The sequence below is a fragment of the Lepisma saccharinum genome, chromosome 20 (genome assembly GCF_977018435.1).
Source record: "Lepisma saccharinum chromosome 20, izLepSacc3.1, whole genome shotgun sequence".
Lineage (NCBI taxonomy): Eukaryota > Metazoa > Arthropoda > Insecta > Zygentoma > Lepismatidae > Lepisma > Lepisma saccharinum.
In genome coordinates, this window is record NC_139248.1 from 69,759,359 (window position 1) to 69,782,498 (window position 23,140).

The 23,140-nt window shown below is 40.0% G+C and overlaps 1 protein-coding gene across 1 annotated transcript in view; it reads left to right on the forward strand.

Annotated features, from left to right (window-relative positions):
• The window catches only part of Mettl14 (methyltransferase like 14), a 55,088-nt gene extending 41,566 nt beyond the window's left edge, over positions 1–13,522 (forward strand). Inside the window, exons 6-8 of the mRNA XM_083142054.1 lie at positions 1,540–1,749; positions 6,814–6,986; positions 13,090–13,522. Coding sequence (XP_082998180.1) covers positions 1,540–1,749; positions 6,814–6,986; positions 13,090–13,294 — 588 coding nt within the window. The 3' untranslated portion in view covers positions 13,295–13,522. The remainder of the gene's footprint in view (positions 1–1,539; positions 1,750–6,813; positions 6,987–13,089) is intronic.
• The last annotated feature ends 9,618 nt before the right edge of the window (positions 13,523–23,140 follow it).

The window sequence follows — 23,140 nt, forward strand, 5'->3', positions numbered from 1 at the left end:
GACGTATGATTTTTTAATCAAATTTAAGAATATTTTCAGCATTTTAATACCAAAATGCCATGTTACATACAGCTTTTACAGTTTTAGTATCGTAATGTTGATTTTTTATTTAACGTAAATATGTTGGCTTGCACTGGATAATTTACTATGTTTATTGTTTTGGTTTACATAGGCATATTTGAGTATGTATTGGGCATGACAATACCTCCCCCCCCCCCCCCCCCAAGGCCTGCTCATCCCCGGTGCCTGTGTTCATCATTTCTGCAATTGGTTCAGGTCTTTGTGGTCACCCCAAACAGGATGTTCCATTGTGCTTGTTTTTTAATTCATCTCAACTAATCATCATTCACTTTCACTTTCACAATTAACTTGAGGAAAGCCATGCTAAATAATGCAGTACAAATAAGTAGTTATAGTGCGCGTCAAATCTCCTGCATATGGCGATAGCCAATAGCAGCGCACTGCAGTGGTGCCATGTCGAAATCTCACATGGAAAAGAGACAGCGTGGTCGAGCGAAACGCCTTGTCACGGAGAGCACGGAACATTAGATAATATAACATATAATAAACTTAATGGGAGAAAAGAACATACCTGATTAGGGACTGCATAATTCTTTCAATATTCTCAAGGTGGAAGTTATAGAGCCTTTGTAAGATATTTTGTCCCGTAAAGAGTACGTTATCTTTTTGGCAGTAGAAAATTCGCCACGATCGTAAATTTCAAAGACTGTTCTACGAACTACGTCTTTTTTCAAAGTCATCTAAATTTGTCGTTCTTTTCGGTATGTTAATGTGCTTTCTAGTCTACGTTATTGAAACATTGGAGCAGGCCCTGATCCACATTGTTTTGCCCCCGAACATATCCGAGAAACGGTAGCTTCATTCACACCACACGCTTGAGCTGTTAGATCCTGGCACTTCTTAAAGTCAATTTTACTTCTTTGTTCGTCACTCAAACACTTTTTTTTTTTTAAAAAAAAATTGTACACCTGAAAAATCACCTGTCGTGCCTGGCTTCGTACAACACTGTATTTTTCTCTCTTCTCTCGCCATCACTACCACTTGGTTTACTCAACGATATGCTGCACACACGCACTAAACACATGAAAAAAAAAAACGAACAATGACGGTATCCTTTTCGTCAACTTCTTCTACCATCACTGGGAAAGAACGTGCCCTGTTCCCTTCGCTTATCGAAAAGTTTCGGAATGCAACAGGAACGAAGGGAGAGCAAAAACGATACAATGCAAATACGTTTATAATAACATTGCTTCTACAAAGGGAACGGTATAAGCTACAATCACGCTTGTTTTTCGTACATATTCGCAAATTCATTATCTTTCCATCTGTTGAACTACTGACACTTGAAATAATATATTTATATCCGAGCGCCAGGTACATGATTTAGTAGCTTCTGAACTAGGCAACGTCGCACGTCCGTGATTCGCTGGTGCTGTTCACTCGTTCAAGGCCATATGCAGGAAATTTGACGCGCACTCTAATATGTATTTGTTGCAGTGATGATTGTTTGATTCTCAGATCATGCAGCTGAACATAGGAGAAGTGGTGGAGTCAAGAGGCTTTGTGTTCCTGTGGTGCGGCTCCTCTGATGGCCTGGATCTGGGCAGGTACTGCCTTCGCAAGTGGGGCTTCAGGAGATGTGAAGACATTTGTTGGATAAGAACAAATATCAACAACCCAGGCCACTCCAAGAATTTGGAACCAAGGGCTGTGTTTCAAAGAACGAAGGTAAAAATACCTAAATATCATTTTTGAGTCCATTTACTGTATTTACTAATGTATAATTCACACTTTTTTCCAAAATTTTTGCCCCCCAAAAACTAATCCATATTATGCATGAAGCCATGCATGTTTTCACTATGTCACTATGTATAATGCTATCATCAGGTGCAAATACAAATTACCAGGTTGGGTTTCTTGAGCAATGATAATTTCTTTAAAAAATAAAAAAACTTAAATGTTTAAGGGTTATTTCCCATGTTTTATTCACTTTGTAATGAAAAATTTTGCGACATCATTCTGGCAGAATTCATGTAACCACCTCCTGTCACACGAATGCATATCAGTGGTAATTGTTGGGCAAGAAATAATAGAAAATAACTTCCCAGGTGCTGCAAATCCATAAGGTAATTTTGATCTTGCTTTCTTCTTCTACTACAGAATAAACAAGGTGGTTGCAGAAGTGAAAGCATTGGGATGGTAAACACGGTGGAGGGAGAGGGCGGAGGTGGAGTGAATTGGTGACTCATTGAATAGGTATGATGCCATTCGCTCTTGATCAGCATAACAGCAGCTTTACGATCTACAACTGAATTGTACTGCGCATTATATATGAAGCAATCGTTTGTCCCCATCAAAAACCAGAGTGGGCATTATACACTCATGTTCACGATACATGCATAAGTAGGGTATTTCTTATTTCTCTCTCAAATCAAAATTTTTGGGCCGCCTCAATGGCGCAGTGGTAGCATCCTCGTCTTTAATCAAGGGGTCCCAGGTTCGATACCCAGTGGAGGCACATAGTGGTTCGGATCCCACTTTAAACTGTAGGCCCAGTCCCTATTAGCCTTACTGTGCATAAAGTGGACTTACAACACCAACTCAATCCAATCAAATCAAAATTTCTGAACCACCCAAATATATAGAGTAGAAACCCTTAGATCAGTGCCTGAGCATCTCTGCCATTTTAAATTCAACCATACAGAAATTAAACATATTACCAGTAAATACTTAGTAAAGTTTTATGAGAAATCCAATAGTGACACAGTTGACATAAGTCTTTGTAAAGTTACATTTGAAGTAATTGAGATTACTTTAGATAAGCTTCAATGCTTAGAATGTTGTATTCATGAACTACAATTCAATTGTTTTCTTGTTTGACCAGGGAATGGATTTATAGGCACTGAAAACATCTAAAATAATAACCCATGGTGTAACAGCCCGTGAGGGCCAGTCCCTACCTACCGACTGTTGGCCTCACTCCCACTAGAAGTGAGAGGTCATCCAACCAGTTACAGGGTGACATTCAGTCAACACAAAGAACCTCAGTCATTGTTGTAGGGTTACACTACTCATTCATAGCTCCCCAATTTCCTCACGGTAGTGGTTGGCCATCGGTCCCATATAAAGTCGTTACGCTTTCTCCAGGAGTCTTGAACCTGCATGCATCCTGTAGCCAGAGCTCAAGCTCGCGCCAGATCATAGGACCACGGTGCAGGACAAACGTCTAAAATAGGCAAGAAAGTTTTGGCACCCAACCAGTGGCAGCTCATGGTGATCCAAAGTGGAGGGGCGATAGTTCACAAATTTGCTCTATTGATTTGCTTTATTTTACTTCGCCTTTTGTGCCACATTTGGCTAATTTGCGAAGATGGGGATGAGTGATATGATGAAATTGATGAATGGACACTCACAAAATTCATGCCCAGGCCGGGATTCGAACACGGGATCCCTGGCGTCGTAGCGCGATGTGCTAACCACTCCGCCACGGGGGCCGGCACAAATTTGCTCTACTAGTAATGCGAGTTTAAATGATGAATTTCGTATAACAGCAAACGTGATAAGAAATTGATACATTCGTGTTTACCGAATATCATGTTTTACACGTTTTAAATTAATAATTATTTAACAGTAATGCGAAGAAGATGGAAGAAGAAATAGAATTCTAAGAGATTTAGTCGTTTAACAGAAGAAGGGATATTAATTTTTACACAACTTGATAAGCACAATGATGAATATTTACGTGAATTGATCGTGAAAATTTCTAGTAAAAAGTTACACAGAAAATGTCTCCTGTCCAACATGACTAATTGATATGTGAAAAAGGCACCAAAAAGCTCTAAAGTAAAAACTTCAAACTTACCAGAAATCTTCAGACATGCTTGTAACTGAACTTGTCCTTCAACGTGAAATTTGCAAGTGAACTCACGACCTCCCTTCTTTGACACTTGTTCTAGATTCAAATTCGGACTAGATTTTTTGTTTATTTTTTCATCCAGACTTCTGACTTTTTGTAGAAAAACTTCGCACCAACAATTTCTCCACACTGTTCATCACGACAAATGCACAACTACCGAAAAAGCTTCACTTCACTTTTCCATGGAAAACGAAGAGTCGTTTTATTGCTTCGGGGTTGCCAGACAATTTTGCCAAATTTTATGAAATTTGTAGTTTACAGGTTCCTGTAGCGACTGTTGGTGAGTTTAAATGACGAGTTTTTAATTTATTTAACATCCACCTTGAAAAGAAATTGGAGAACTTTGTCACATTATCAGGAATTTTTTCAAAGGTGCTAATCAAAACATGTATTTAAATCTACATGATGTACTCCACATCATTGTAATCCAAATGTACTTTTCACTAAATTCAGAAAAAATACAACGCATATAGCTACACGATAATTTTGCATGTAACAAGAATCTATAGCCGACTTCCGTGGCTAGCATACCGGATTACAAAGTCAGGGCTCCTGGGTTCGAATTCGGGCATGGGTATGTGTGTTCTTTGTGAGTGCCCCTCCATCAATTTCATTATACCATCATCACTCATCCTCATCGTCGTGATTACCGAAAAGTAGCAAAAAGCGACGATAAATACAAAAAATCATGCAAGAATCTGTACTTTTTCAGTTAGCGACATTTTCTTTCCTCATTGGAAATTGCATTATTTATTGCTCTACTCTTGTCATAAATGAATAAGATTATGGAATACAGAATATTTTTTTTCAACGGTGGGTAATTTTCTTTCTTACGTTAACTTCATTGCTTCTGGCAACTATTCATTGTTTACCGTTCTCCGAAGAGAGAGCCAGTTTTGCCTAGGGGGTGGGTTTCGGACGACAAACCCTCCGTCCTCCCAGCCAGAGATCCCGCGCATGTTATTCCCTCAGTTTCCTCACCTCTTACCCCTCGCGACCGCGACTGAGAATGCTCTACGTCTCGTAAAGTGGGAGGACGGCGCCCCGCCAGATTTCTCTCGAAGTTCTGTATTCCCCCGCACGGTGGCGTGCAAACTTTGCAATTGTCGCGGAAGAATGAATACAGAACCGACTAACTAACGATCTATAAGCAATGGAATATTTGCAATTCAGACAATGTAAAAGCTAACATATAAATGTTAATGTAATGTTTGTTCACTTGCGGTTGCACACGGTAGTGCGGCGTCCGTATCATCCTGCACCCAACAGTTGTTAATTGGACTGCTGGATGCCAAAATTCTGCTTTTCTTGCATATGATTGTCATTTATAAAGGTTTGTTGAAAAGTTCTTTCAAATGTTCTATCACTTCCTCTTCTCCACAGACTGCATTTTCAGTTTTACTTCAACATGCTAATAAACACAAAATTTTACTTACGAAAATGCAGACGGAAGAAAATCTTACGCTTGAAAAAAATGACACCAGGCAAAACATTTGTTCATAACATATGTATATGTGAAAATTAAAATTCTATTTTTTTACTGTTGAAACATGCCGAAAAGTAACTTATGACTTTAAAAAAAGAAAAAGTAAACGTAAGTTACACGTAACTTGTTACTTCCAAACACTGGTTTTCATTTTCCTCATTCCCTTGTAGTCTACGGTTGTCACAAGCATAAAAACACAGTTTTTTTGTTGTAACGTTTCTTGAGAAGATGCTTAACTTGAATTGAATTTTGTTATCAGTCCACTTTATGCACAGATAGGCTAATTGGGACTGGGCCAACAGTTTAAAGTGGGATCCGAACCATTATGTGCCTCCACCTGGTATCGAACCTGAAACATGTCGCGAAGGAGGTTAGTCATATAAGATTCACCATACAGGAGCTTGTCATTTTTCGAAGTTAACATAGTATAGTTCCAATCTTGTTAGAATGCAGCATTACGATGGCATTACCTAATGGAAAAAGAAACAATACAGTTGGTTATTAATTTGGCACATTTGTATAAATCACAGAATTTATTTGTGAAGAAGTTAAATATTCAATCTCTTCTACAACAATAATAATAACCTGTAATGCAACAGCCTTGTGAGGCCCAGGACCTACCTACCAACTGTTATGGGGCAACGTGTGGTCAGCACGAAGAACCCCCAGTCGTTGTTCTAAGTTTCCACAACCGGGTTACGATACTCATTCGTAGCATCCCAGTTTCCTCACGATGGTGGGTGGCCACCGGTTCCATACACAGGACAAAATTTCAATAATTGGCAATAATTTCTATGTTGCTGAAATCTATTGTGTCGCACTTGTTGATAGAATATTCCACTAGTTCCAACTTCTACAGATAGAAATTCTTACTGTAACTCGTGTGTTCTCTGCAGCATTGTTCAATTTTCCTGCCCATTTGACCAATGTATGCTTTACTGCACTTGCAAGCAATCTGGTAAACTTAGATTGTTTTAAGTCCTAAATTGTCCTTGTGGTTCTATAGTAGGCTCCTGATCTCTGTGGTGGTTTTCGTATTTTGATTGGCAAGAATGCTGCTTATAATTCCGGAAAGGTTTCTGCCATATTGTACCCTGGTTGATAACATGAGAGAACCTATTTATCATTTGTTGCCAGTAAATACTTCAAGACTTACAATTCTGTCAGATTTTATATTTTCCCACATTTTAATTTTTTCTCACTTTGGTTCTCTAAAGAACGTAAAATTGAGATTCCATTGTATGTTATTTAGAGTACGTTCATTCTAAAACTCAAATTTAATTACAAATTAAACAAAAATATTCCTTTTGGATAAAAAGGAAGTTCTGAAATTATGTGGTAGGACAAGGTGTGTTCGCAATATATTTGAGAAAATTGTTTATTTTTGTAGGAGCATTGCTTGATGGGAATCAAGGGGACCGTGAGGAGGTCCACGGATGGTGACTTCATCCATGCTAATGTGGATATCGACCTCATCATATCAGAAGAACCTGAGTATGGTTCCTTGGAGAAGCCTGTGGAGATATTTCACATCATTGAGCATTTTTGCCTTGGGAGGAGGAGGTATGTGTTGCCTATTTTATATTAATTGATTATTTAATAATTATAAATAGAAAAGCTGTGTGAAACTTGTGTGTGGTTAGGAATGTGTGCAAACTGCTTAATAATATAAAGCTTGGAAACACAAATATATTAATCTATTTAACCCCTTAAGTGTGGAATTTTCTGCACAAGTTGCTACTGGAAAAGGGGAGTTTTTAGCAGAATTTTGTTGAACAAAATTAACTGAAATAAAACACGAGTATTAGGGTGCCTTCGTTTGATTGATTGATTTGGTGTTTTGAGTCCACTTTATGCACAGTAAGGCTAATCGGGACTGGACCGAACCACTATGTGCCTCCACCGGGTATCAAACCCGGGATCCCTTGATTACAAGGCAATGACGCAATCACTGCACCATTGGGGAACGTGCCTTCTTTTATGCAGTATTTTTTTTTTTTATTGAATTCCTTTCCTACCCCTTGACAAATTTAATTAGTACAATAATACACAAATACAATCATACAATAATACATAGCATGTTGGCATGTATGTACTTCAGGTTGATGCAGAATAAATCTTTCTGGTGTGGAAGCAAGTGAAGCTCAATGTCCACGTCTCACAAACTTGGTTTTAGAGACATATTTCAGTTTTCTATATCACACGAACTACACCAAACAAGAGCAGATAACATTTTTCACATCTCTCTTTTATTCTTCCGTCTTTTTCATCTTCATCTTCTTCCTCTCCTGCTCCCGTTTTTCTTTTTACTCCAGCTATCATAATTTCGCCTAACATGAGTTTTATATTCTCAACGTCTGGGTGAACTATTAAAGTTCATAACGCACATCTGAATATTATACAAATACAGACAGTATCCCTGAGAGAAATAGGTTCTGAAACATTGAGGTGAATACTAGAACAGTGTTTAATAATGTAATTCTATACTGTTTAGTTTCTACCTTAAAGTAAATGTAAAGTAATAGAAATAAACAGTGGTGTATTCTCCCCATGTTACCTGGTATACTGCAGGTAAACAAACTTTTTTTCATATATATATATATCTAGACTCTCACCTCCAACCCCTCGTCCAAGCCCTGCCCTCCTACCTCCGTGACACCAACCACTTCCTCAACATCATCCAAAACTTACCATCCCTACCACCCAACACCATCCTCACAACAGTTGATGTCACATCCCTTTACACAAATATTCCCCATGCCCATGGCCTCCGTGCCACGGAATCATTCCTTAACAGCCGACCCAAACCCCACAATCCCAGCACTCACTTCCTGATACAACTAGCCAACCTTGTACTTACCTGCAACAACTTCTGCTTCGGTGACCAACATTACCTGCAGATACATGGCACAGCTATGGGTACCCGCATGGCCCCCTCTTATGCCAACCTGTTCATGGGCAGGCTGGAACAGGAATTCCTTGACTCCCAGCAACTGAAACCACTCCTCTGGCTAAGATTCATTGATGACATTTTTCTCCTCTGGACACATGGCGAACCCTCCCTCACAACATTCCTAAACCGACTAAATGAGTTCACCACCCTCAAATTCACCTGGTTCCACTCCAAAGACCAAGTGACCTTCCTCGATGTGGACATCCACATTGCGGGAGACCACTTGGAAACATCCATACATATCAAACCAACCAACCACCTCCAGTATCTCCACTACTCCAGCTCACACCCCTACCACACCAAAAAAGCCATCCCATTTTCCCTTGCCCTCAGAGGCCAGCGCCTCAACTCATCCCCCTCATCCCGCCAAAACTACAACCTACGCCTGCACCAATCCCTAACCAACCGTGGCTACCCCTCCACCCTCATCAACAAACAAATCATTAGAGCTAACTCCCACAACCGCACCAAACAACCCAAAACCAACCCTCCAACTCTGATCACCCAATACCACCCTCACATTACGAAAATCAGACATACCCTCCACTCCCTCCTCCCCATCCTGCACAGTGATCCCGAGACCAGAGACATCTTTCGGGAAAAACCTAGGGTCGTCTTCCGTCGCCCCCCCAACCTCCAAAACATCTTGGTCCGAAACACCCCCACCCCTTCCGCACCCCTTCCCCCAGCCCACAGGTGCAACAAACCCAGATGCAAGACCTGCCCCATACTCATCACCTCCCCCACCCTCCTGATCCCTACAGCGGCAGGTGAGTTCACCCTTCACCCTAAGGGCACCTGCCACTCATCCAATCTAATTTACACCCTCATCTGTCAAATCTGCGGCAACTTCTACCTAGGCGAAACCTCCACCCCCTTGAATCTAAGGATAAATAATCACCGTTCCTCCACCCAAAACTCCGATTTCACAGTTGCCATCCACACCAACAGCCATAACACCACCTTCAATAACTGCTTCCGTGTTGCCATCATCCACCTTTTACCCCCCCCCCCCCCGCTCTGACACATCTTTCCGCAGGCGATGGGAAAGGGCCTATATAGCAGGCATGCACGCCACTATACCCCCCGGACTCAACCTAGCCAACCAGTAACTCTTTCCTCTCCTCCCCGAAACTACCCACCCACCTTACAGTAAACACTGGCTAAAGTATTTCGTGTTTCCTTTCAACTGTTTCTGCGTGTTTCCTTTCAACTGTTTCTGCGTGTTTCCTTTCAACTGTTTCTGGCAACACTGACCGTAGAGACGCTACGGTCAGTATTCTGTGCCTCTACTCACAGTGTCGTCGATCTTTTATCTACCTTCTTGAAAATGCGACTCAGATCGCGAAATATTGAATTATTTCTATTCGTGTGGTAAGTGTTTACTGTCTCCTTCATTATTTGTATATATATATATATATATATATAGAAATTTCCAGAAATTTTTTAAGTTGTTGGATCTGTTTTTGTTTCACTTGCATTTCTGCATTGGGTGTTATTTTAATTATGAGGGTCATCCAGAAAAAAAGGAATGTTTTGGTGTAAAACACAAACAACAAATGATGTGTGCAAAAAAAAATATATATATGATACAGAAACTACATACCTTACTTTACTGTTCCATATATCCACCATACTCATTCAAGCACTTATACAGCATGTTTATAAATGAATGATGCAGTTTCAAATATTAATAATAAATCTATTACTTTACACGGGCAAAACTTACACCATAAGCAACGGCAACTGTCCAACTTTCTTATGCATTAATCACAATCCTTCAATGTGTGCACTCTTGGTCACACAACACTCATCTACACGGTAATCAAATTCATCCCATACTCGGTTTAGCATGTCTGCTGTAATAGTCTGCAGTGCATGTGTTATCTGATCACAAAGTTCCTCGAGAGACACGGGCAATGGCAGTACGCATGGTGTTAAATCCTGCAAACATGGCCAGGGGAGAAGTTGGTTGTCTTCTTTTGCAGCACATCCAATCCAGTTGGTGAAGAAAACGATTGAGAAGCTCTCGTACATTCCTGTGAAATTGGGGGGGAGCACCGTCAAGTTGCAGAATGTAATCATCATAATGGGTGTTCAGTTGGGGTAACAACCAGTTTTACAACATGTCTAGAAATGAGTCACCGGTCATAGTTTCTTGTTGGAAAAAAAATGGGCTGTGCACTTTCTCACGGGACACTGTACAGATAACGTTGACTTTTGGAGAGTCACGCTGGTGCTCTATCTGTGTATGTGGTTGCTGGGTTCCCCAGATATGGACATTGTGTTTGTTCATCTTGCTACTTACATGGAAACTGGCTTCATCGCAGATGAGTCTTTCTATAAAACAATCTTCCTCCATTTTCAAGTGCATCTTTTCACAAAAGTCACACCTTTTCACTTTGTCTGCTAGTGTAAGTGCCTGCACTAATCGCACCTTGTACAGTTTAAAACATAGCTGCTTACGCAACACCTTCCACACCGTATTCTTTGGCATGTCCAATTCCCTGCTTGCTCTACCAAGTGACTTGCAGGGACTTCGCTGAAACGCCTCGTGCACTCTTTCAACGTTTTCATAAGACACACGAGGTCGACCAGAACTCTTGCCTTTACACAAGCATCCAGTTTCCACGAACTGTCGGTACCACCTACTTATGTTATTCTTGTGTGGTGGGTCTTTCCTAAACCGTGCACGAAACTCATGTTGCACTGTAACCACAGATCTGGACACCTCAAAACGGAGCACACAGAAAGCCTTTTCCTGTTGCGATGCCATCTCGAAAACTGGCACCACGGCCCCGCAGTAAGCATGAGAAGCAAACTGCTGGTAGCACATGAGAACCTTGGACAGTTGCTGCTGCTTACGGTGTAAGTTTTAGCTGTGTAAGATAATAAATAAAATTATTATTAATTTTTGAAACTGCACCATGCATTTATATACATGGTGTATTGTGATACCAGTTTGTTGATAACCGTCATTGTACTTGCCGCCAATGTATTCAACCATGTAGTGACAGCATCTTTGAGTGTACTAAATTAATGGATTTGCTGATCGATCTGCTGTTTCACAGCCTCAGTTTGCCAGACAATCTGGCCTCCCATTCTGGTGTTCATCACTGACATTTTGTCTTCCATCTTTAAATCTTTCTGTCCATTCGTACACTCTCCCCTGATTAAACAATTGTCTCCGTACTGAACCTTCATTCAGAAGGTCCCTCTGACCACAAAAATCGAATAACACGTTGTTGCTCGTCTACAGTGCAAGTCAACATTGGAGAGACCATGTTGTACGAGCTACTGCACAGGCGCATACTGCTCAATCGTCATGACACCTTTATGGCATGTTTCTAAGGAACCATTTTGAGTCCAGAAATACAAATTTCTGTTGTGCATAAATCGTCATGAAGTTTAGAATAAAATTCCTGCTATTTAATGACTTCTCCTCGTTGTTTCTGTACCATAAATTCTTTGGACACATTATTTGTCGTTTGTGATTTACACCAAAACCTTCCTTTTCTTCTGGATGACCCTTGTATATCTAATTAATATAATATAAATATGTACAATAAATGAGAATTGTCATAGTAAACCAGGTCAAATTTTCAGAATATTCCACTGGAAATAAGTGTGACAAAAGAGGACAAATATGTGTACCCATATATTTTTTTAACAGCACAGAATTGATGAAACCATGGGCAATGCTAACCTTTACTTCTTCCCCAAACCACCTCTCCTACCTGATGACAAGTTTTATTTTTCGAGTTGATGCAGAGATGTTTTTAGTGTGTAAAGGTGAGAATGTGATTTGTTGGGTTGTAATATGTTAAAAATTTCCTTTAAAAATAACTGGAATTTTTATTAATTTTTATATTGATGGTAGTGATGAAAACTGTTCATTTAAATGTCAGAGAAACAACTTGATAGTTTATGATGTGATGCAGTAAACATGGTTAAAAAATTACGTGCAAACTGTTCCATGTTTCCATTTTGTTTTTTCCTTCCTTCCTTGATTAATTGTAAAGGTTCACAGCCTTTGTTAACATAGGTTATGGCATCTGGGACAAGAGTATCACACCACTTCATTGTTTACAACCATCTGGTGCTGTGGCTGGCACTGCCAACTTCTATATCTGCTCCTGAAATTTTGAATAAGCACAGAAAATAATCCCAATTACATAAAACAAAATGCCCCTTGTTCGTGGGAACATTCATTGCCTTCAGGATGGTCCATATGATGGCCTGTATGATGAAGGAAGTGCACAGATTTCTAATAACGCATTAATATCATTGTTGCAATTGTAAAAAGATAAAGAGAAACTGACTCAAAATATTTAAATCTGTGCAAAGGTTCATGTAGCAACATTTATCTTGTAATTATCGTTAAAAAGAAGTTTATTTTCTTTAATATTTCAGACATTAAAGAATTGATTTCCAATATATTGCAATTTTTGTGAAGGATGCATAATATTAATTTACATTACAATGACCTCTGAAATTAATTACCAGTTAAAAAAAAACATAAGACTTATATGTAGGTTTTTTTTTCTTTCTTTTCTTTTTGTCTCCCTGTAAGACAATTTGAAACTGTCTGTATTACAAAACATGACTGATTGTAACACAGAATATATTTTTAAAGGGTTTCATACATTTCGAGGAGAATGTGGTCATTGGCCGACATGAGAGGCTCAAATGATTGTTTTTTTTTCTCTTCAGGTTGCATATTTTTGGTCGTGACAGTACTATTCGACCAGGGTGGCTTACTGTTGGTCCCATGCTGACAAATAGCAACTTCAATCCTGATGTTTATGCCAATTACTTTTCCAATGGCCAGGAAACAACAGGGTGCACCGAAAGAATAGAGGCACTCAGACCAAAGTCCCCACCACCAAAAGGCAAGGACTGCTGGAGGACGTGGTAGAGGTGGGGCCTCTCGAGGTGGTTTCTCACGAGGGAGGGGGAGAGGAAGGTAGCTTGCCTGTTGATTTTGTAGGCTTTTTTGTTGTTCTGTTGTAGACAGTACTTTTTTTCTTAAATTGTATGTAAGATGCTGATGTATGTGTGTGTGTAGTCTCTTTCTGAGACAGCTAAGATAAACCTCATTTTCTTAAAGGAAAATCATGAAATAAATAATTTTATTAAAAATACATATCAGGTTTCTTAATTAGTTTACCTTCAGTGAGGCCATGGGCTCTTTCCACTTTTCCTTCCATTGTCCTCTCACACTCTTGGTGCATTTAACCTAATGGTACAAGGGCCTCCCTGATGGTGTAGGTGTAACGTCGTTGCCTTGTAACCAAGGAGTCCCGGGTTTGATACCCGGTGGAGGTACATAGCACAGTGGTTCAGATCCCACTTTTAACTGTAGGTCCAAATTATCAGTACAATATAAAAATGACATTGACTGCGTCAGACAAGGCGTGGATCAAGAGGTATGGTAAAAATAGGTAAAAAGGTTAAAAATGACTTAAGGCTGCTGAGCATGTAAAAGTGCCTTATTCCTACCATTACATTAAAAACCACTTTTTCAGGAGTGGCTCGGTAGACGCTGTACAGTAGACTGAAGAGGCCTCTCACAGAATGTCGGAAGTTGTACGGTGCATTTCCCCTCTTACTTCCTTTCCGTCCCCTTTACTTCCGTTGGGTTACATCATATCTAACTCGAAATCTATTATTTCGCGAGACGCGTTAACCGTGGTCGAGGTGACCTGGAAGCCAATTTTTTCCCTTGTTGTGTCCCACCTTTTGAACATTTTATTCCACTTTCCGTCAATCTTCTCATCTCTACAGAGGCTGTTCAGCGTATGTTTGACCAAACTCGATTCCTTCTCCCCGTGCTCAGAATAAACTCGCCCAACCTTGGTCGGGCATGTTTGTCAGTGTAGTGTGTAAGCTGTAAAAGAGTGGTTTTTTTTTCTCACTGGGCCGAAAATCCCGCCCAAACTGAACTACTTTTGGGAGGAGTACGTTGTATAACTTTTCCAAGTGTTTGTGTTTTCTCGCTTGGCTGAAAATGCCGCCAAAACTGAGTCACTTTTGGCAAGGTTATATTGTAGTCCTTTACGATGCAAAGCTCAGTGTCTCAGTGATCAGGAAGTCGTGTAAGAGCAAGGATTGTGACGTTAGTTTGACTTTAATAATCAAGAATGTGATCGGCAAGTGTAAGGATTGCATGGCCCCAGTGTTCAGTTCTGCAACAAAAGGGATGAGAACACGGCCGTACACACAAGCCACCACCAGTATGCAGGAGAAACTTCGCAGAATGGCCATGCAAGAGAATCCACCGACCCAAAGACAGATGACGAATCATCTAGATATGTCTTTGGAAACTGTAAACCAGATCTTGCACCTGCATGCTGGTGGTGACTTGTGTGCACGGCCATGTTCTCATCCCTTTTTTTGTTGCAGAACCGAATGTTGGGGCCATTCGATCACATTCTTGATTTTTAAAGTCAAACTAACGTCACAATCCTTGCTCTTACACTACTTCCTGATCACTGACACACTAAACTTTGCATTGTAAAGGGCTACAACATAACGCTCCCAAAAGCGACTGTTTTGGCAGCATTTTCAGCCAAGCGAGAGTTATACAAGTATGCAAGTAAGTTATACAACTTACTCTTCCCAAAAGCAGCTCAGTTTGGGTGGGATTTTGGTCCCAGTGAGAAAACACAACCACTCTTTTACAGCTTACACACTACACTGACAAACGTGCCCGACCAAGGTTGGCCGAGTTCATTCTGAGCGCAGGGGAAAGGAATCACGTTTGGTCAAACATACGCTGACAGCCTCTGTATTTAGTTTATTCTCCCTCCCTTTGCAGATATAAGCTGCCTCATATACATTTCTACTTAATGGTTTATGTAGGTCCAGTCCCAATTAGCCTATCTGTTCATAAGTGGACCAACCAATCAATCAATCAAACCTAATGTTACAAGTAAGTGACATTAATGCTCTGCTGGACCTTTGGCCGACGCCAGGGCAGCTGTTTTTAAATTTTCCTCTCCTTTTGAAAAATCGCTATGCTACTCCAAAATCTGAAGAATAACATGTTCTTAGAATTCCTTCTAGAGCATTCACATGAATCTTCATGTGATTTACTTTTGCTGTTGCCTAGGTATTTGCAATAGTTTCGTGTAAGACTATTAATCCTCCGTTAGGTGCATCATTGTCCCACACCGTGGCTACAGCGCCTTGAATAACGAAGTGTAGAAAACGACCCAAGAAACTAGTTCCTCAGACGGATGACAAATATAGATGGCAGTGCGATCAGTATGATTGCTTATTTTCTTATGAAAGTAATGTGGCTTAGTTAGTTTTTGGAATATATTGTGTAGATTTGTTTGTCTTGAAATGTGGTACGTGAATTGATGGAAACAGTTTCTGTATTTGTGGGAGTGATTTGCTACTCAAAACGGCATTAATTTGGAAAGAAAAGTAAAATAAAATTAATAAATAAATAACATGCGTAACACAAGAAGAAACATCGCAAAGTGATTCCGGATGTCAGGTGTTGGATTGTGTACTAGAGTTTTATTTTTATATGTTATTAGAATATAAATAGTATCCTGAGAGATATTTCATACCGAGGCAACAAACCACAAGTGTCGCTTGAAAGCGAGCAGTCCGTAATCAATGCAGCCTTTCGAACCGTAGGGACACAAGCTCTGACTGCACCGTTTCCTCAAGGAGATTTTACACCAAAGCAACACACGACAAACGACACGAGGATTTCACACCAAAGCGACACTGGTCCTTCGGTTCAAGGCAACTTTCATACCGAAGCTACACATGTTCAAGAGCAAACATTTCACATCGTAGCGGCATGACGGAAGCACAGGCCAGCGTTCGGTTGGTGAAATCCTCAAGCGATAAGTGTTGTGTTCCGCTTGTCGCTTTGGTGCCACCACATCTCACCCCATAACTGATTGGATGATCACTCACCTTGGCAGAGGAATGTAGGAGTGAGGCCGGCAGTCAGTAGGTATGCCCTGGCCATCACAGGCTGTTCCACCACGGATTTAGGTGCGTCATTTTATGTAACATGCATAGGCAGGGTGGCTACTCACCGGAAATTACTTGAATTTTTCTCCATAGACGTGAAAAATTACAAGTTTTATTAATCCAAATCCTATTCAAATTATACATGTATTTATAAATGCCCTGAGGCAAGTTTTTCAAAGTTGAGCTTTCATTTCTATCTAGGAAGGCAACGAAAGCTGTGTGAAAAATAAAACAATTCTCTCAATCCGTTTACTTTGTTACTGTCCTTTCCAGAAAAATCTGACAGATGAAAGATTATTGCAAGATATCTTGAGGCTGATTAGGTAAATTTGAGTTTGACAATTAACAATTTTTTGTAGATTAGTACATCTCGTAACATCTGTGACTTGTGTTTGTAGATGTATTTTGAGTCTGATTATGTGATAGTGGTTTGGATCCCACTTTAAACTGTAGGGCCAGTCCCGATTAGCCTACCTGTGCATAAAATGGATTTAAAGCAACAACTCAAAGTAAGAAGAATCAGCTTTTTAGGCCATTTTTTTCTTTTCTTTAATACCGAGCGCGACGACGCTTACTTCACCTTGAAGCTACTGTCCACACGAATTTCGTGGACCTCACCTTCGAGGTGCGGTAAGCGTCACCGAGCTCTTCTTCATTTACTGTCAACGTGCCATGTGTCTGGGACTTGTTTATGCTCCCCGGCAGGTGAAGGCAAGCGTACATGGACGTCCACAGGAATTTTTTTCCAGGGAGGGGCAAAGAAGGTATTTCTTTCCAGGGAAGGGGCAAACAAGGCACATTTTCCCCAGAAATAGTGTTGTTCCCTAATAAAAACATTGCTTAAATTTGAATTTATGGTGTTCATGCAATAATTAACACATATTATTGTGGCTAAAATGAAATTATATGTGTGAAATACATAATTTTTGGTTGACTTTCATTTTCCGGGGGGGGGGCATGGCCACCCCCTTGCCACCCCTTCCGAACGCCCATGCAAGCGTAGTGGTGAGTGTGCCGTTTTTTCACTGGAGTGCTGTGACGCTTACCTCATCTCGAAGCTGAGGTCTGCGCGAACCATGGTTGTTTTGATAATGTAAATCACATTTCATATCGTTCAATGTGTGCTTTTCCTCTTAACAAGTGGAAATAGCAGACATGCGAGTGGTGTGCCCAGGATTTTTAAAGGGGCAGCGATTACGTGTACTTTTTAGGAGTCATTCCTGAATTCCTCATTTTGCCATCTTTTCCTGCCTTTTCTTTCTTCCTTTTTTTTAAAAAAAAAATGATATTGAGCCTAAGCAGGGATTATGACCCTCACCAACCCCCCATTGAGCACGCCACTGGACACTCGGAAGAATCTTGACACCAGAGAAACGCTGCTGTGACTGTAAACATGGGGATGGGGCTGAAAAAAAGGGCCTGTTATGACCCAGACCTTCAAGAGTGGGGAAAGTACAGGTCATTGGACCTTGGACCTTGTAGGGTCTCTTCCTGTTCGGAAGCGTTCGGCTGTTCTCGGCACCGGCAGAGACCAGAGAGATTCGCACAATTCTGCTATGAGCTTGCCGTCGAACAACATTGCCTTCAATAGGAAACTTGGCGGGAGGGTTCGGCGCAAGGGGTACTACTGGGGCCTCATTCTGATTCGCAAAGATTAACGAATCTCTTGTGTTTTTCGAGCTGTTTCAGTTTCATGCTGTCGCTTGGCTTATTTCACACAAATATGCGAGTATTCTGACTTTTTTTTTTACTTCTCTAAAATACAAGGGGTGATCAACTGAAACCCGTTCGTTCCATGTATTATTGGTATAGTGTGTAGGAGGATATTGTTTGTCCAATAGTGTGTAATGGCTAATGTCCGTGTGTGTTTGGTGTAGGAATGTTGTTTATACGTGTTTCCGTTTTGCCGGTATAACGAGTGAAAGATGGCGTTCAACATCCCCAATCCATCTAAACAGGACCAGCGTGCTGTCATCCAGTTTCTGAGTGCCGAAGGTTGTCAACCAGCTGAAGTGTACCGGCGTATGAAAGACGTGTATGGTGATGCATGCGTGTGCAAAACAACAGTGGTGGACTGGGCAAGAAGGTTTCGGAAGGGGCGTGAACAAACCACTGATTATCCCCGTCCTGGTCAAGCCCATGTTGTTGCCACAAAAGACATGTGTGAAAAGGTGAATGCGGCAATATCTGCAGATAGACACATGAGTATTCGATCCATAGGGAACTAGTTAAACATGGGTTATGGTACTGCTCACAAAATTGTGAAAGCTCTGGGTTATCATAAAGTGTGCGCGCAGTGGATACCCAGGGTATTGACGGAGGACCAAAAGTTGGAGCATATGGGATGCTCCATTGAACATTTGTCACGTTACCATTTGGAAGATAACGACTTCTTGCTGCGCATTGTTGCTGAGGATGAAACTTGGTGCCATCATTTTGAACCGAGTTCAAAGTCTTCCACTATGCAGTGGAAACACCCCTCATCTCCACGTCCCAAAAAGTTCAAGACGCAACCGTCTGCGGGGAAAGTTATGGCGTCTGTGTTCTTTGATTGCCATGGACCATTATTGCTCAACTTCAAGGAACCAGGACAGTCCATCAACGCCGCACGCTACTGTGAGACCTTGACACAGTTACGGAGAGCCATCAAAAACAAAAGGCCTGGTTTATTGACCGCTGGAGTCATTGTGTTGCATGACAACGTGCGTCCACACGTTGCAAACCAAGTGCAGGATTTGTTTCAACGATTGAAGTGGGAAATGTTGCGACACCCTCCCTACAGCCCTGACCTTTCACCTTGTGACTTTCACATCTTTCGGCCTCTAAAGAAGGCTTTGAAAGGTCAGAGATTTCAGTCTGACGCTGAAGTTCAGGACGCTGTGCGTGATTGGTTTGATATTCAGCCTTCGCAATTTTACATGGACGGCATTTGTAAGTTAGTGACACAGTGGGACAAGTGTCTCAACGCTCATGGTGACTTCTTCTGAACAATATTTTTACTGAGCGCTAACCATAGACGCCTCTAGACAGTGTACCAGTTTCAGCTCGAAATAAAATTTATTTCACGAATTATGACCACTGAACGGGTTTCAGTTGATCCCCCCTTATATATAAAATGCAATGTTTTTATTATTTTGCTTGGTCATCGCCGCCTCTAGGTTTTCTGTCTTTCAAAAATAGTTTGTGTGCTTATTTTCCATTACTATAACTAATGTGAAAATGATCGTGTTGAAAAAATATATCAAATTCTCTGTTCCAACACACATGCTTTAGCATCGACTTCTAACCCCTTTTTATGTGATTTACGAGGATAATAACCAGTGTGCGAATTAATGGGGCGGTTGCCAGGGATTTTTCCCTTACAAAAAATTTTATTCACGGCAAAAGAACATTGTTTTTATCCCCGCCAGGGATATTTTCGTCCCCCCCTAAGAAAATTAAAGTGAAATCATATCCTATCGCATGGCCGTAGTCAGAAAACATTTTCGGGGGGGATTCACTCATAATTGTTCCCATGGGCGTCGCACAAGAAATTTGAATAATAGAAATAGTAACAATAATAATTATTAAATAATAATAATTAAAATTTCATAATTAACTAATTTATTCCAAACGTATTAATATTATTATTATTGCTGTCTATATATCCTTGAGACTTTTCTAAACAAATGTTTTATTTATTATTATTACGTTTCATGCAGTGTGTACTGAAATGCACAGTTATTATATTTTGTTATTAAATTTTAGATACCTTCAAGAAAAAGCTTTAAAAGTAAGGGAGAAATTTTAGTCATAATGTTTATATTCTTTGACCATTCACATAAAACTTAATTTTTGGAATTTTGAAAGTGCCTATATTGTAACCTCAATTTTTCGATCTAATGCCGTTTTCCTTTGGTTATTCTTTTCGAATACTAACTAACTGGACTTTATTTCCGTTATTAACAATACAACTAACAAACGTTCTCCTATTTTGTAACTTGCAATAAACGCTGGCAATTCGGGGGGAGAGGGGCTTTATGGAGCAGTACGATCCCACTTTCCGACTCTCATATTGTTCCTATACTTAGCACTATGCACTATACAAGTATGCGTTTTATGGGACAGCATATAGCACAGGCATATAGGTTAAATGTATATACTGTACTATATTGACCGCTGGGGTAGTGAATGTAACGTGCTACAAATCTGGATATCCTATAGGTTTGAACTCTTATCAAGGGGGATTTAAACCCTTATCGAACAGGGAATTTAAAAGTTGGAACGGGAATTTTGGTAAAATGAAGGGGTCGCAGGTGAGCTGATAGAATTAGACTCGTTTCGCTCAAATTTCAGAATTCAAAATATTTGAAAATTCTAGCTCGATTATTTCAGCATTGTCTCTCTGTTGTATTTTTGTGAATCTGCGAATAAATTTTTGAAAATGTGTTACAAATTTTGGTTTCTGAACTTCCATTAATCCAACATACCAGAAGTTTCGGGAGGTTGAACCCTACCCCCCCCCCCCCTAATTACGGCCATGATACTATGTAAAAAACACAATTGAAAAATCATTCTTGTCCATTAATGGTCCAGTAATCATTCATCAAAGACTTTCCTGCCGAGAAGTATGCACCTTCGTGGATTAAAGGACGCCATTCTGAAACTGACCAACCTCACCGAGCCGACACAACATCGTGCTCAGGTTAGATCATTGAACTGGAACGCTCGATGCAACGCTGATCGGTTGCGAAAACTGAAGTTACTTTTGCGATTAGTTCCTTCAGGGAACGGGAGAAGAAAAGTTGGTGATCCCATAAGCTAACGTGTATTTTCGCCTTTTTGCTTTCGTATAGCACAAAAAGAAACTTAATTTAACAATATTTATGTATTCAATGCTATAAATGAATGTCTTATCTAGTGTTTCTTCGCTACATTAACAAAGGCATGTATTTTTTCGAACAAGTTATCCAGTCTTAAGTTGGTTGGAGTACAAATGGTTCAGATAATTGCCCGGGTGTCCTCTTGTATCGGTATAATTCTTACAACATGTGTATAAGCCTAAATGTAATTTTTAAAAGTATATGAAGGTAATTAAATGTTATAGCGAAAGCTTTCGAATGTGTTTACACCCACGTGTTTCATACACTGTCGCAAGAGACTAAACATTGTAATAACCAATATCATTGTACCTATTGTAACTATGTATGATTTAGAGGATGGAAACAATCAATCAATCATAACTTATAAATATATGAAATTAACTGAATCATAGAGAGAAGCTAACCATTAAGTAACAAAGCTAATTTAAAAAAAAAATAATCTCTGGATAGATGGCCATAAAACATTAGTTTTATCTACGCTACATGCCATGCTTACGAGCAATTTGTGTATTGGCATGTCAAGCAGTAGTTCCGATATTATTAGTGCACAAAAAAAGTGCATCGATATTATGGTCCAGTGGTTTCCAACTTCAAAAGGTCCGAGGGACAAAATTATATCCAGCAGTTGATCGGCGGGCCGCATTTTTTTTTGGGGGGGGGGGGATTAAAAATTACAAAAATTGTAAGTACTGAACTGAAAATGTAGTATTTTCGCATGACCTAAATTTCTAAAATGAGGCAATATAAACAATGGAATCACAAATCAAAATTGTATAATTACAATTTATTTCACAAAAACCCAATCCTTATGGATGAATTGAAAGAAATGAAAAACACACCATGCAAATAAGAATCCTTCATAGTAAGTGTTCAATGTGAAAATTGAAGCCAATCTGCTTCATTTATCAAATTTGGAATGCCCACTTCAATTTCTGTATTTGAAAGTCTCAGAAGGTGAAGCAGTGAAGAATGTGCCAGTCGGCTTTTGTAGCTGTTCTTGATAAACTTCATTGAAGAAAAAACACTTTCACACGTGTATGTGCTGCCGAACATCGATGTCATTCTTTGATCGAATCAATTCTACCTCTGATAGTCTTTCTTCACAGAGCTTCCGTTCCTTCAGTAAAAATAAAACGTATTTTATTAAAAATATATAAAATTAATGTATTTTGCAAACTGGCTTCGAAGGCCGCAAAATAGTCCGCGGGCGGCCAGTTGGAAACCCCTGTTATGGCCCAACTTCCATTCAATGGGTATTTTTCGCAAGACGTAGAGGAAGAAAAAAATCGTGTCGAAGCTTCAAAATGAGTTAAGTATTGTTTGAGATTTGTCGACCATGATTCAGTGTTTTTTTTGTTGTTGTTTGTTTTTTTACTGAAAGTGTTAATTATGATTTAATTTTGTATCCAGCGCGAATCCTTACATTCTAATAGAAAAACGGGCGTCCTGTCGGGTTAATGTCTAGATTTTGTTTTGCGTTTTGTTAGATGTAGCTTGCAGCCGGACCCTGTGGCCAAGTGGTTAGTACATCGCGCTGCAACGCCAAGGGTCCCGATTTCGAATCCCGTTCGGGCTTGGTTGTTTGTGAATGTCCATTCATCAATTTCATCACTCATCCCCATCTTCGCAAATTAGCCAAGAGGCACAAAACGCCAAGTAATATAAACTAAATCAAACTAAACCAAAAGCGGCAGAAAAGCGAAGTAAAATAAACTACATCAATCAGTCAATAATATTGTGGAAAGTTATAACACCATGCGGACAGGAGCTGCGGAAATCTCAATATTAATCAACTTTTACCAAGAAGTTCTTAAAAATACATTGACATCGATTTTTTTAATCTTAAATCTCGTAGTGTTTGAATATACATAGGTGACGTACTCATTGTAATGTTTTCTCAT